Raw genomic sequence first — 16,030 nt, 5'->3', positions numbered from 1 at the left:
CTCCTGTATGTTGCTCAATGTACTCCTGTTTATGCGAGGCCCAACTTTAAAAATAAACGTCTTTACGCTCTACGTCTACGTGTTCTTTGCCGCCCGCCTCAGATCCGCCCAAATCTGCCCGCAACCGCCCGCCCAACCCCAGCAATTAGCTTTTCACCTTGTCCTCGCTCTCGGTGCCTCTAATTTGATTGTCTACGTCGAGGCAGATCTCTCTACTATATATTAACCGCAAACAGCGGTTTCAGTAATGTGATCGGTTAAATCGTATTTATATAAAATACGGTTAAAATTGTATACTATACTACTATAATAATGTATTTATGAGTTGAAAAAACTTAGCAGCAATGGACGTTTCATGTCACGGAGAACCAAACGTTAGAATGAGACTCTATGGTATGTACTACATATCCACATTACCCGACGCCCCCGTGGTCTAGTGGTTAGAGCGCGGCTCTCGATTCCGGAGGTCGTGGGTTCGAATCCCGCAAAGAAAATATGTTATTTGCAAGTTTGGTTAGGACAATGCAGGCTGAGCACCTGATTGTCTGACAAGGCAAGATGATCCATGCGTCGGATGGGCATGTAAAAAGTCGGTCCTGCGCCTGTCGCCTCTCGCCAGCCGTGTCGGTCTTCCGACCCACTGGGTTATGAGAGTGAAAGGAAGAGAGTGTGCTCTTGTGTACTGCGCACACACTTGGAAACTATAAAACTACTCTTGCGTAACTGGCCTGGTTTCAATGAAACTAGCCACCGTCACCGAAATCGGTGTTGGGAGTATTATTATTACCCGAATTCTCTCTTACTAAAAGTAAATATAACGGCGGCAAAATAGTAAGTAAATAATTGTAATAGAGCTGAAAATCCAACACGAACGTCGATAGTAATCGTTTTTATTTGGCGCAGAGTTATACAGATATTCCGTAGATAATAATATTATATTGTTCCAACATTTCCAGTGTTAGAGGTTGTAAGTTTCCATCAATGTTTACAAACTTTCGATTTTATAATATCGGTTGTTTAGATATTTGCATGTTCGAAATCAACTGGTAGTGTTGAGTTAATTGAACATGATGTTATATAATTGAATTGAGGAGGTAATAATAATCACGCGCGGATCGCTACATACTGAACATTGTTGATTCAACTGAAGAAACTTTAGGTGGTCTGCGCCTTCGTGTTAAAATATAAGGCGTAACTCAAATAAATTGAAGATGAGTTTAATAAACAGAGGCGCTAATAAGCTGCTGGGCGTAGTGCAGCGGTCGAGCCGCAGCCCGCTGGTGCAGTGGGTGCTGCGGGCGCTGGCGCTGGCCCAGGCCATCTCCCCCGCTGGGTGGCCGCACCAATATCACCTGAAATGTAAGCCTCTTTCTTTTTTTTATCAAACAAAAAAAAAGAGAGACATTGCAAGATTTGGATTGCAAATTGACGATGGAGCCATGGATCCACTAAATGTTGTTTCAGATGGCATGAAGTTTGACTTCGTAGTGGTGGGCGCGGGGTCGGCGGGCGCGGTGGTGGCGGCCCGGCTTAGCGAGCTGCCTCACGTCAACGTGCTGCTGCTAGAGGCCGGGGGGGACCCGCCACCCGCCAGTGTGGTCAGTACGTAGGGGTGGGCGCGGGGTCGCCGGTGCGGTTGTGGCGGCCCGGCTAAGCGAGCTGCCTCACGTCAACGTGCTGCTGCTGGAGGCCGGGAGGGACCCGCCACCCTCCAGTGTGGTGAGTACGTAGGGGTGGGCGCGGGGTCGCCGGCGCGGTTGTGGCGGCCCGGCTAAGCGAACTGCCTCACGTCAACGCGCTGCTGTTGGAGACCGGGGGGGGACCCGCCACCCGCCAGTCGCCAGTGTGTTGAGTATGTATTGGTGGGCGCGGGGTCGCCGGCGCGGTTGTGGCGGCGCGGCTGAGCGAGCTGCCTCACGTCAACGTGCTGCTGCTGGAGGCCGGGGGCGCCACCCGCCAGTGTGGTGAGTACGTAGTAGTAGTTCGCACAGGGTTTAGACTGCTCTGGATACTGGAACATTACTACGAAAAGGACTCAATTAAATAATAAAAATTGTCGTTTTTTGTGAAAATATCCGTTTAAGCATTCAACGTCATTTGAAAGAAACTGTAGTCCGAAAATGCATACGGGAATATTTTGTTTTCAGATTCCTAGCCTCTTCGCGTTCCTTCCGCACACCGAGTACGACTGGGACTACGAAGGTACTTTGGACGAAGGAGTGGGGCGGAGCCACCGCGGGGCCAAAATATTTATGACTCGGGGCAAGATGCTGGGCGGATGCTCGTCCAACAACTACGAGGTGTACGCCAGGGGAGCGCCCGCCGACTACGACGAGTGGAGCACCGTGGCGCCGGGCTGGGGCTGGGAATCCGTCCTGCCGTACTTCAAGAAGTTCGAGTGCATGACGGACCCGGTGGTGCTGCGCTCCCTGAACGCCGACCTGCACTCCACGCACGGACCGGTCAAAGTATCCAGGCCGAAGCAAAACATTTACTTCGAAAAATTACATAATATATTCCTAGAATCGTTCCGGGAACTCGGTATAAGAACTACGCTCGAAATGAACGGCTACGAGACGTTGGGAGCGACCACGCCGCACTTCACATTCGCTAACGGAAGGAGATCGAGCACGGCAGAATCGTACTTGAGACCGACTAGACCCAACTTGCACGTCGCCAAATATGCGCGAGTCGTTAAAATACTAGTAGACCCCGTAACGGCCAAAGCTTTTGGCGTGAAGGTTTTAGTAGGTGGTAAAATATTAAATATTTATGCCACTAAAGAGGTCATCGTGTCCGCCGGTGCTATCGACACGCCCAAGCTCCTCATGCTGTCCGGCATCGGTCCCAGGAGGGATCTGGAGAAGATGCGCATAAATGTAGTCGCCGACCTCCCGGTCGGTAAAAATTTGCAGGATCATCAATTCGTCCCGCTGGCGATCACAGGAAAGGGGCTCCTCTCTGTCGTCGAAAACTTACTCATTCCTACCGAATTGGATGCGTTTCCGTCGCCGATGCAAAACGTTTTCTTCAGATTGAATAACTCGCGATCCAGGGACTGGAATAGGCCGGAGTATCAAATTTTCAGCAATTTCGTCGGAGCTGGGGCGGCGCCCGCCGTTTTCGTCGGATGCCAAAGTCTCAACAACTACGACAAGCCCCTCTGCCTGTCGCTGAGCAAGGCCAACCTCGGCCAGCAGATCAACCTGCTGTTCCTGATCATGTTGCACCCGGAATCCCGCGGACAAATAAAGCTGAGGAGCCCAGCGTACGCCGACGACCCGATCATAGAGCTGGGGTACTACAGGAACAGGAGGGACGTGGAGACCCACGTTCGCGGACTGGAGTTCATCACGCGGCTCGTCGACACGTCTTACTATCGAAAAATGGGTGGGGAAATCGTTAAGCTGGACGTGAGAGCGTGCGAGGACCTGGTGTGGGGGACCCGGGAGTACTGGCGGTGCTACGTGTTGAACACGGTGACGACGCTGTACCACCCCGCGGGCTCGTGCCCCATGGGCCGGACGGGGGTGGTGGACGAGCGGCTGCGCGTGTACGGGGTGCGCGGCCTGAGGGTCGCGGACGCCTCCATCATGCCCACCCTGCCCAGCGGCAACCTCAACGCCCCCACCATGATGATCGGCGAGAAGGCGGCGGATATGATAAAGGAGGATCATGGGTACGTAAAGTAGTAGTAATCTGGTGAGCACAGCCGCACAAGTTTGTTTTACTCTCTATCTATATCTGTCTGTAAAAAGCTGTCGGTACTTATGAGGGGGTCAAAGGTCAAGTAGCTGCAAATGGTTCGTGTAATATTATGCGGCACACGCGACACGGTTCTACTATCTAGACTGTAGATAAGGAGTGAGCACACTGAGACGGGCCGTGCCGGGGCTCAGCGTGCCGGGGCTCGTCGCAAAAATCCGCCTCCATACAATTTGTATGGAAGCGGATGCGCGCATAGACGGCCCGTCTCAGTGTGCTCACTCCTATAATTTGCAGACTATTTGTATTTAAGATTCTCATTAAAACTTATTTATCTCAAATGAACCTAACTTTAATGTTATCCTGGAGAAAAACTCATCTCTTGACAGATCCAGGCTAAGAATATGAGATCTTCTCTTAGGTAAATAACTATTATTAACTAGAGTAAAAACTTTTTAACTTATTGCTACATTCAATGATCTAGGCGCTTACATATTTTATTGTACTACCATCGAGGCAAATTGATTCCTAGGCAGTTGACAAACCATCCTCATTTGGTCGGATCATGTAAATTCAATGTTAATTATGATCTGTCGGCTGGGTTTGACATAACACGACCAAACTACCTACGTAGGTCCCGCATCTGGCTAGGAATCAACGTCTCTGATATGGTACCACCAAAGAAAGTGATTCGTAGGCAGATAACGGAACTACGACAATTGGTCGAATTATGTCAATTCAATATTATTATTTATTAGTGACCTGTCGGCTGGGTTTGGATAGTACGTACCTACGTGTGTGAAACGACCTTCAAATTGGACCTTGTGTGGGAAGTTTATTTGTTTCCTATCTCACCTCTACAGTCTATTATATAATATTATATTACTAGCTGTTTGACCGAGCTACGACCGAGAAGATTATAAAATATAAGAATATAATAAGATATAATTAAACCTCGTTTTCGGAATTTAATTACATTCAACTGCACTAATATACATGATGTTAATAATTATACCTACTACCTAAATAGGTATTGTTATACTAATTAATCAAAAACAAAATTTGTAAATTTGAATCAAAGCTTACAACTCCACTTGTCATCATTAAGTATAAAAATATGTGTAATTTTGGGATATGAATATTATATAAGCTAAGCCATTAAAAAGGTGCAGGATCTAGTAAAAAGACATATCAATTATTCAAACAGTTTATTTAAGCGTTCACCAATTATGTAACATACAATAAATTATAGTGGTTCTAATGAATTTTAAATGTACGAGATTTAGATAGAAGGTACGAAACTATAGTATTATACCGTAATAAAAAAATTTAACAATAGGTCGGTCATTCTCCAGTTTGGCATTATTTGCCTAATTACCGTAACCTTTTTTTTTCTTCGTTGAATTGACATAAACACATTAAAATATGAAAGGAATGATGAGATATACACGTGCAACTTATTAATCAGTGTTTTTGTATTATGTTTTAGATAGAATTATAATGCTTTCTAACTATCGTTACATAAAATATTACATATTTTGTCACAACATTATGGTACTATTAAGATTTCATAGAAGCAACAATTTCTAAGCATTACTTTTTTAGCAAAGCTGCCATTTATGAGATGATGTCGTGAGCTCGGCTGAGTGTGGTTTTGTGTGATGAAGTTCTGACTTGGTTTTCACGTTATGTATTTTAAATTCTTGTCATAATATTTTGTTACACATTGATTGTTCAAACAACAATACCGATATAGCTCTGGAGATTCGAGAAAATTCATTTTTATAAAGATATAATAGGCTTGTAAGATCACAGTGTCGAGTTGTAGTGTCGGTCACATGAAAAACATCCTTTTGTCTTTAACTACAGTAATATTACTTTTACCTCAATAAAATTAGAAACTTTCCTACGTGACGGCGTTACTCAAATGATACCGGAATTAAAATTTTTATCAAATCTTATTTTTTTATAACACCTAAGTGTCAGTCACATTGTAGAGTCGATCATGCCCAAAAGTAGCGTTTGGTTTGTTATTTTTGCTGATTTTAGCGATGTCTAGAAATTTTAAAATTAATGCTTTATTAAAGGTAAGGTAGACCTGCAGAACTGGAAACCTTCTAAAGTAATAGTGACCGAAACTCCATAGTGTCTGGTCGTTCTTATCTCTATAGGGCTCATATAAAGGAAAATTTTAGCTTAAAAAATGACGAAAGTCTGCCTATCGCTGGCTCTTGGGTTATTACGTTGATAGTTTTTGAGTTTTAGAAGATTTCATGTTGAGTTATTTTTTGAGAAATTATTAGTGATTTCGTTTTTGTGATGTTTAATTAAAAAAAAGTATTTTATTGAATTAACTAATTACTGATTTGCTTTTATATCATTTTAGAGTTCGTATTGTACGTGCTGAGATACATAAATTTTAAGGTTTCATGTAAAACTACAGACTTTTACCTGCACAAAGTGAGTGTAGTGTCGGTCACGTTTTGGGCTGTAGTGTCGGTTAGAATTTCTTTTGCTAATTAATATTTTTTTAAATAACTTACAGGTTATAGGTAACCATTTTCTACATAAGTTAACTTGTTTAATCTGCTACAAAGCCATCTTAAAATTGATATTAACAACATGATAGTAACCATAATATAATATGACAAAATAAAACGCAAGTCGTATCAAATGTAGAGTCGGTCACATATGGAAATGCCCTGTCTAATTACCTTACCCATAAAAATTTTAAGTCTTATTATCTAAAAAACTATAATTAACTGTAACATGCGTCATTAATTATTGTATTCGTATAGTTCATTACTTTCATATTATTTTAAGTTCTAAAGAAGCCCACTCATGGCAGGACTGGCGACTGCCGTGCAGTCCTGCCGTGAATGGGCCTCTTTAGAGTTTAAGTCAAATCAACGAAGAAAAAAAAAGTTACGGGTATGTATATTATAAATATGCAACCGAATTATAGCTGAGGCTACAATCATGTATTATTAAACCAAAAATTGCAATGATAAAGGTGTAATATTATGGTTAAAGACATAAAGATAAATATTATTACTTATAAGAAGTTTTTAAATAAATGAATATTATTTTTGTGCTACTATAAATTTGTAGAACATTACATAATATTAAACTTTGAAGTAAACAATAATGGTGACTTTTATTTTGTAAAATTTACTGCTCTTTCTACAACTATTTTTATTACGTAACTTACAAACTATTTACTTAACTATAAATAAGCCAAATTTAAAAGTACGTAAGTCATGAGAAACAGGCTGGATCTGCAGTTTTATTTGCAGGTAGTTATTTTAGGCCCAATTTCACTAACGCCTGTTAGTGTTAGGTTAACAGCTTGTTAAAATGTCATATTGACTTCTCTTTCATTCACATAAAAAACGAAAGAGGTACCGTGATACTAATTCGAGCATTAACTTTAACAGTGGTTGGTGAAATTGGGTCAAGTCTTCACCCAATTAGTGGATTGGATATCGGAATATTAGGTTATATTAATTATTATTAACATTATTCAATAAATGCACATATTGTATTATACGTGTATTTATTACATAATATTTCATGACCAATGTCCACAATGACTTGCCAATTTCGGTTATTCAAGAGACAGGCACTATACACACATAAAGTAACATTACATCTAGGTTAGGAATGATAAGGATACGACGAAAGTAAGAAACGACAACAAAATAAACAAAATTTGCATTCGTATCGAACTGAAATTGAAATAAAGATGTCAATAATATCTTTGGTAGTAAATTATAAAAAAAACTAGGCCTTTACATCCGTTTATAGATGATTTATACAGTGTCTTGCAGAGCGAAGTAACCAATCCTCAAATACTGTAGTGCCTGGGACAAGATTTTTAAATGTCCGTATGGTTTCCCAAGCTTATACGGCATTTTCGCATCATAGTCGGCCTAGTCCAGAGGAAAGAACTAGTCAATACGTATGGGACCGACTATGTGCGGGTTTCCTCAAGATGTTTTCCTTCACCGTACGAGCCTCTGTATTATGTACTTGAGATCGGAAAATGTCTCATAGGTATTAGGTACACGCCTCCACCCGGGTTCGAACCTGCACCCTCTAGAAGTGCGAACCAAAGGTCTACCCATTAGGCCACGGACGCTCAGTAAATTATAACCTCAAAGTGAAACACAGTCAATGGATAAGACGCAAGACGTGTGTGGTTAAAATTCAAAGATGGTTAAGAGAATGTATCATCAAATAACTAAAACAAAATAATTGGCTCTGTCAAAATGCTATTTTAGCTCTCTTTACAACTACCACACTGTACCTAATACAACATTGAAATCATTACTCATTATAAAAAAATGGGAGCTGATATAAAATATATACCTATTTAAGTCTGTAGAGTGAAAAAAGACGAAAAAAACGTACTTAACCAAAATTATAATTTATAAACCTAATCCTAACAAGTTAGTTACCGCACCGATCTCTCTTCTGGCACAACGAATTCAATAAGAATTTCCAATGGTTTGTGAGTTCTATACTTTGATACGTAATCAATAATCATGTTTCATAATCAGGTACGTTCTATATTATTCATAATATTATTTAACATTTATTTACAAGCACATTCAATTAAAAATTAATCTACGTCGTAATCACAATTTTATACAAATTTTATCGACAAGTTTTTGTATTCTCAATTGTACAATATTCACAATATTTTAGTTTAGGGAAAAAACCTCAAGGATCATTCGCGCGGACGGCTAATTTTCATAATAATAATAATTGCATATTATATCAGCATTTAGCAAACTTTTTTGGTGGTGGAACAGTTTTTAAATTCAAAATTTTAGACAGTTCCTCACATTAAGAAATAAAACGTTCAAGGCCATCATGGCAATCAACGCTCATCATGGATTCTGCACCAAAAATTATTGATTAATGATTATTATTATTATCATTATTAAAGTGTTTAGTGCCCCCTGGCTGGTGTCTGTCGTTTTAAAAATGAAATTGTAATTATGTTGAGTAGTATGGTGGCCATCCTTTAAACAGTTAATACGTTATTTTAATAAGAATTCATCAAAAGCAATGGTATTTTCCTCTCACTAACAGAACAGTAGAAGCTAAACGTAACAAATTGGTTGCGAGGTTCATTCCTCGTGCGTTTGCAACAACCGCATGCAACTGAGACTAGACGTATGCATTTTTAATAGAGATGTGTCGACTAGTCGGCAAAGCCTTTCGTAGTCGGCGAATAGTCGGCAAAAAGCTCCGACTATCCGCCTTTTTATTGTTTTACTATTTTTTTTATTCATTTATTCAAAACATTATAATAATTTTACAAGAAAACAATTGATAAGGTTGGGTTGCACCAACTAACTTTAACTATAACTATAACTTTAACTACAATGCAAAATGTCAAATCTTTGGTTAAAGTTGAAAATGGACGCCATCAAGACCCCATATCTAACCATAACCATAGAGCTCGACAAGGTTGTAAATGCACGTGGCGAAAAAAGGAACTAACGCTATCATCATACGAAAATGCCATTTTTGACAGTTCTCCTTTACCAGCAGCGCCCCAACGTTCATTTATAAATTTGTTGGACCAGCTGTCATCTGTCAATTTCTCCGGTCAAAGTTAAGGTTAAAGTTAAAGCTAAATTTAGCCTTAACTATAACCATAACTTTAACCTTAACTTTAACCACGCCTCTGGTGCAACCCAACCTTATTATTACATTTAAGACAAACCTTGATAATTTTGAATTTAACTAGATTCGGTCGCCGCGCTCAAAGCCCCCGATAAAAGCTGTGGAATAGCTTAATTCTATTATATTATTATATTAGCTAAACAACCATCGACTGTATCATGACGTTAACATAACCAAAACACGTCCGATCGTGTTCGCAGGCGGCGTATGCACTATGCGGCTTACCCGCAAATCAGCAGTAAACAAAGCGTTACGGAAACATCCGAAACCATGATTGGCTGACTAGTCGGCCGATTAGTCGGTTTCTTTGCAACCGACTAATCGGCTAGTTGGCCAAAGTCATGATCGGAACATCTCTAATTTTTAATTTTATTATGAGCATTGCCTTCCTATATTTTCGCGCGAACGTCCTCCGTTGTCTACCAAGTCTAATTCCCACTCTAGGGTTTGTCAGTTTCGTCGATCCTGAGCTGTATCCGCGCGTACCCCGACGCCTCCTTCAGGCTCTTGTTGTAGATGATGTTCTTGGCGTAGGCGCGACACCGCACCGTCACCAGGGTGTTGTTACCTGGAACATGTTACAGGTGTGTGTTAATTAACTAGATATTTTCAGGCAATTTAAATGTTAAATTAGAATATTATCGATTCGTCTCGTCCCAGAAGCTGCTAAGAATAGGACCAGTGTAACTGTTCAAAGCTCTATGAATTAAACATTACAGGCGCGGTGACCTTAGGGGGGGGGGGTCATGTGCCCTGTGGCCCCCCCCCCCCCCCTTCTGACAACGCCTGCCCTCAGTAGTAACAGCGACCAGACAGTAGTGAGCACCATTTTTGATCAAACTAAGCTAGCCTTAGAAGCTGCTCATAACGAATTTTCTTTTACCACCCTTAGCAGTTGGCACCCTTTCGATCTCTCCGAGGGGAACTTACTCGCCGGAGTTATTTTGACGGTGACCAGCGGGCTGTGATAGTCCTTCTGTTTGGTGTAGGGGTAGGCGGAGGCGGGCAGCGCGCGGCCCCAGGGGTACTCCAGCCGCGTGGAGTTCTCCCCGCCCTCGTCCCAGCACGACACCCAGATCTGGTTGCGCTGGAGGACCAATAAAAGGTTCAATAAGATAGAGTATCGACTTGTCACTAAAGTAATGGAGTACAAAAAATTGGAAGTCACTAAAGATTTATTCAAACTAAACAAAGAGTCCAGATAGTTATAGTATAATTATAATGTTTCCTTGCTAGACTCTCATTAGATCTTTAGGCATGTGTGATACAACACTTGAAGAAATTCGGGGTTAACAGAAATAATAATTGATAACCACGAAAGATGTAACGTTATCGGAAAAATAGACCAAGTACGAATCGGACTCGCACACGAGGGGTTCCGTTCCGTAGTAGAGCAAAAGTACCTAGACGAAAAATTGTGTTTTTTTATTAATTAAAAAAAAATACGTACTTAATAAAAAACCATTTTAACCGACTTCAAAAAAGGAGGTTATCAAATCGACCCGTAGGTATGTCATGTATGTAATGTTTCCAGAACTGCGCAGTTTTCGTATGCCCTGGCAGATGTTTTTACAATTTGGGCACGGAACCCTAAAAAAGAAACATTTCGATAACGTAGCGAATAGGTATCAATAATTGTAGCGTTCCTAGGCTACGGAATTGTTCTACGCCTCACTCGGAGACCGCTGGCGGCTGGCGCGACCGTCTGCTATGGAGTACTCCGATGCCAAAAAGGTCGGTAAGTGAGGTAAACTCGAGGATACCGGCGACCATCCGTGGAACAGGTTTATACGGCATTAGCATAAACGGGGAGCCTTGTACCATATTACATATAGAGTTAATTTTTAGCTCAATAGGTGGTTTACTACCTGTTAACATTGCGCCTGATACATTTGAATTTAAGGAGTCACGCGATTGCGATAGATTCATTATTTCGTCGGCATTAATCGGACCGCATAGTACGCTTTATATTTGTTTTTCGAATAAAAATATATATTTTTGACAAAACAAATATTTTGAGGAAACGTTTAACATTCGTGAGTGGCAGCGTAGACTGTGGACCTCCGACATGATGTACTATTTCAACACATTTTTGAATAAAATCGTGGATGTGGTGCAGCGATCGAGCTGGAACCCGCTGGTGCAGTGGACGCTGCGGACGCTGGCGCTGGCCCAGGCCATCTCCCCCGCAGGGTGGCCGCCCAATTATCAGCTGAGAGGTAGGATCATATAAATCTTGCTTTCAACATTTCTAAACTTATAACAAAATATCTAATCCAATTATGCCAAAAAAAGTGGCAATATCAAACAAAAGCAATCATGTGAAAGTGAAACTCCGTCATTTTAAGTGTATAATATTATGATGAAAGCAGCTTCGAAGACTGATATCACAATGCGGTCGTCCTCGAACTGCTAACATTGCAGTTGCAATTGCAATTAAACAAACTAAGGCGCAAATCGAAGAACTCTGAGGAATTAGAATGAACAATCGCCTGTAACTTCGTCAAAATTAATTTAGCGCCTGAGAACCATTTATTTGGGATAAGAATTGTTCTACGTCCGGAAAAAGTCCCGGGACTCAAAAAATCCGTTCATCAGTTTTAGTATGACGATGCAACAGACAAGAAGACAATGACAGATAGACTGCATACTAATGTAGTTACATTATAATTTTAAAAACGGATATTAGTCTATCGAAGAGTTATCACTTATTGGTATATTAGCCCTGCTCCCAATTCCTTGAAGCTCGCGCGTGAATCGTAGCCCTTTAGAGGAATTAAAACCCATTATGTTAATAAACCATAATGTTTATGTATGGATACAACACAAAACATTAATTTCGGATTTTATCTCGGAAAAATGTACGATTCCCGCGCGATAAACGAATTGGCGCGACAGAGTTGCGGGCGTCATCTAGTATTACCTCATAAATACAGTGATTAAAATGCTTATGTGCAGACCTCAGGTTCAGACATTTCAAATTTTTTAAATACAAAAATTAGTTCCTAAGACATTTCATAAATCGTTAGTTAAACATTAACTATTATAAAGTATATAAAAACATAACTTATCCTCAATTTTAAATTTAAAAAAAAACGGAACTGACTAAGACAATATTATGCGGAATTACAATTAAATTCACGGTAACGGAAACGTTTTCAAAGTCACAGTCTTAAATATGTGGTGATACAAATTGTTTAAATAATAATTAGGCTAAATATATGAAAATGTAATATAGCACATACTTTAGTGACTATTAATTAATTGCAGCTAGTAAACAAAAAACAATTAACTTAATTACAAATTGATGTATGCTAATTGGTATCACTAATATTCATCGTGCACATGCCCTTTGCTTCTTATAATAAATAATTCGTAGTTATTTGCATATTCGATGCAAATATCTCGCAGCGATGCATTTGACCCGCTAGTACAACCTCCAAATCTGTTGCACAAATTACGCGTACCGCAAGGGACAATGTTAGGTCCTTAAGTTTTTGTAATATACAAAAATGATAACATATTTTTTTTCAGACAAATATTAAATTATGCAAAATATTATTAAAGACACCTTGGTAAATCTCCGCTTAGATTAAAATGCTCAATGTAAGGATTTTACCTTCAAATGCAAATATAAACCTTGATATAGATACAGAATGTGTACGATAATGCCGCCTTCACCGGCGACCTTGTCTGTTGACCTCGGGGTCAAAAGTTACGTGTCCTGCAACGGTAGGAAGTTACGAGTCCTAGGTAGGAGTATTGACCCAACCTTGAATTTTGACCACCTGAATCTCATTTGCATAATTCAATTCATAAAAATGTTTATCTAGTTTTTACTGTCCAAAATAATAAACTTTATTTCTGGATCAAGATTCAAAGATCAGCTTCTTCGATCTGCACTTTCTTCTCTTAATTTTATCATTATAGTCATGCTATTCTAATATGCTAATTGCTAATATACTTATAGATACATAATAAGCTGTTACATTCTTAGATAAATAACAAACAGAATCGTAACAATAACTACAAGCATTGTTATCAGATAGAGCATTATGTTATTATAATCTTTTTTAAGCCCATGTATCCACCTCGTTTCAGATGGTGTAAAGTTTGACTTCATAGTGGTGGGCGCGGGGTCAGCAGGCGCGGTGGTGGCTGCCCGGCTGAGCGAGCTGCCCCACATCTCAGTGCTACTCCTAGAAGCCGGGGGGGATCCACCGCCTGCCAGCGTGGTGAGTATTTCTTTTGAAGTAAACACGAGGCATCAGAGAAGTATGAAGGTAGTGGCCGCCCGGCTGTGCAAAGCTTGACCCCAAGCAGCAAGCAGAGAGTGGAATCTAAACTCGATAAGTAGATTTTAGTTAAGTATTGACATATTACAAGGTTTACCCGTTACCGCGTGTTATTAAAACGCGAAGGGCTTCTGGCATCGTACGCGGTTCCAGATATTTTTAAGGTACATATCCAACATTGCTATTAAAGTTTTCATTGAGTTACAATCGCCTCTCGTTACTGGTCGTCATACGTTTAATATACCTACCTACCATTATGTCCGACAAATTAGCCACAGATGTTTGGAATTCCTGGCCATGTAGAGCGCCGAGTTGACGTGCAGCGCGGACCTTTCCGCTCCAGCGAGCGAGCCGTGGCCCGCGACCTACTAATGACTGATCAGTGATCACCTAATACGGCCAACACGCCCGCTTGCGCTAGATTCTGTACATTCGACACTTCATAGTGATACAATTACATACAACTTTAGCCACGATGCTGGAATTTTGACCGCATCAAAATGTTCCGATAGAATAGAGACTTTTTCTATTTCTATTCCCTATTAATGGTTTACCGACCTTGAATATTAATCTAAAATCTAATTCAGGCTCTAAAATAAAAAAAAGTACTCACATGTTAAAAATATTATATTTCAGGCCCCCAGCCTATTCGGCATCCTCGCACACACCAAGCAGGACTGGGACTACAAAGCCTATTTGGACCAAGGAGTAGGCCAAAGTCATCCCTATAGAACAATATTCATGACTCGGGGCAAGATGCTGGGCGGATGCTCGTCCAACAACTACGAGGTGTACTCCAGGGGAGCGCCCGCCGACTACGACGAGTGGAGCACCGTGGCGCCGGGCTGGGGCTGGGACTCCGTCCTGCCGTACTTCAAGAAGTTCGAGTGCATGACGGATCCAGAAGTTATGAGCTCCCCAGACGCCGACCTGCACTCCACGCGAGGGCCGGTTAAAATATCCAGACCGAAACCGAATCACTACTTTCAAAAATTGAACGATATATTTCTAGAATCACTCCGCGAACTCGGCATTAAAACTGTCTTGGAAATGAATGGCCACGATACACTAGGAGCCACCACGCCTCATTTCACGTTCGCCGACGGAAGGAGATCGAGCACGGCAGAAGCGTACTTGAGAACGACTAGATCCAACCTGCACGTCGCCAAACATGCGCGAGCTGTTAAAATACTGATAGATGCCCGAACGGCCAAAGCTTATGGCGTTCAAGTCGCGGCTAATAATAAAATGTACAACATTTATGTCGACAAAGAAGTGATCGTCTCCGCCGGAACCATCGACACGCCCAAGCTGCTCATGCTGTCCGGCATCGGCCCCAGGAGGGACTTGGAGCGGCTGCACATAGAGGTAGTCGCCGACCTCCCCGTCGGTAAAAATTTACAAGATCACCAAATAACACCCCTTACGATTACAGGCAAGAAAGGTCTCGTGTCCGCGGTCCAAAATGTACTAATTTCTACCGAACTGGACGCGTACCCGGTACCGTTACAGAATGCGTTCTTTAGACTTAATAACTCCCGGCAGGAAGATTTGGAAAGACCGGAGTACCAAATATTTAACCTTTTCATAGGGGCGGGGGTGTCCCCAGGAGTTTTTATGGGCTGCACGAGTATCACCAACTACGACAAATCCTACTGCCTGTCCATGAGCCAATCTAACCTCAATCACGAGGTGGACTCTCTGTCGCTCATCCTGCTCCACCCGGAGTCGCGAGGACAAGTCAGACTGAAGAGTCGCGACTACCTGGACGACCCGATCATAGAGCTGGGGTACTACAGAAGCAGGAGAGACGTGGAGACCACATTGCGGGGGCTTGAATTTGTCACTCTGCTGGTGAAAACGTCGTACTACCGCCAGGTGGGCGGGGAGATCGTGAAGCTGAACGTCAAGGCGTGCGAGCATCTGCCGTGGGGCAGCAAGGAGTACTGGAGGTGCTACATCGTCAACACGGTGACGTCCATCCTGCACCCGGTCGGCACCTGCCCCATGGGGAGGCCCGGGGTGGTGGACGAGCGGCTCCGGGTGTACGGGGTGCGGGGCCTGAGAATTGCGGACGCGTCCATCATGCCCACCATCCCCAGCGGCAACACCAACGCCCCCACCATGATGATCGGCGAGAAAGCCGCCGACATGATCAAGGAGGATCACGGGTATATCGACAAATTATACTCCTAATAGGAATACAAGTGGTTATGTTACGGGAGACCACGCTTAGCTGTGTTTTAGTAGAAAATGACAAAATATACAGCTAAGAGAATTAGGCTGACGCGTTAGAAAATGATATACACTTTTTTTAATATAAATTAAGA

General features: G+C 41.8%; 1 protein-coding gene across 1 annotated transcript; it reads left to right on the top strand.

Annotated features, from left to right (window-relative positions):
- The first annotated feature begins 1,211 nt into the window (after positions 1-1,211).
- Positions 1,212-15,915, top strand: LOC121733312. Its single transcript, XM_042123531.1, has 6 exons — positions 1,212-1,359; positions 1,465-1,598; positions 2,148-3,683; positions 11,525-11,598; positions 13,484-13,640; positions 14,337-15,915. The coding sequence occupies exons 1-6, from the start codon at positions 1,212-1,214 to the stop codon at positions 15,894-15,896; spliced, it is 3,609 nt and encodes a 1,202-aa protein (XP_041979465.1). The 3' UTR covers positions 15,897-15,915.
- Positions 15,916-16,030: the final 115 nt, after the last annotated feature.

This window comes from Aricia agestis, chromosome 1 (genome assembly GCF_905147365.1).
Source record: "Aricia agestis chromosome 1, ilAriAges1.1, whole genome shotgun sequence".
In the NCBI taxonomy this organism is placed as follows: domain Eukaryota; kingdom Metazoa; phylum Arthropoda; class Insecta; order Lepidoptera; family Lycaenidae; genus Aricia; species Aricia agestis.
Note: the sequence above shows the minus strand (reverse complement) of the source record. Positions and strands in the feature narration are given on the sequence as shown.

Coding starts and splice junctions, on each gene's coding strand:
- LOC121733312 (XM_042123531.1), top strand. CDS start 1,212: ATGAGTTTAATAAACAGAGGCGCTAATAAGCTGCTGGGCGTAGTGCAG. Junction 1,360..1,464: donor GCACCAATATCACCTGAAAT/GTAAGCCTCTTT, acceptor ATGTTGTTTCAG/ATGGCATGAAGTTTGACTTC. Junction 11,599..13,483: donor CAGGCCATCTCCCCCGCAGG/GTGGCCGCCCAA, acceptor ATCTTTTTTAAG/CCCATGTATCCACCTCGTTT.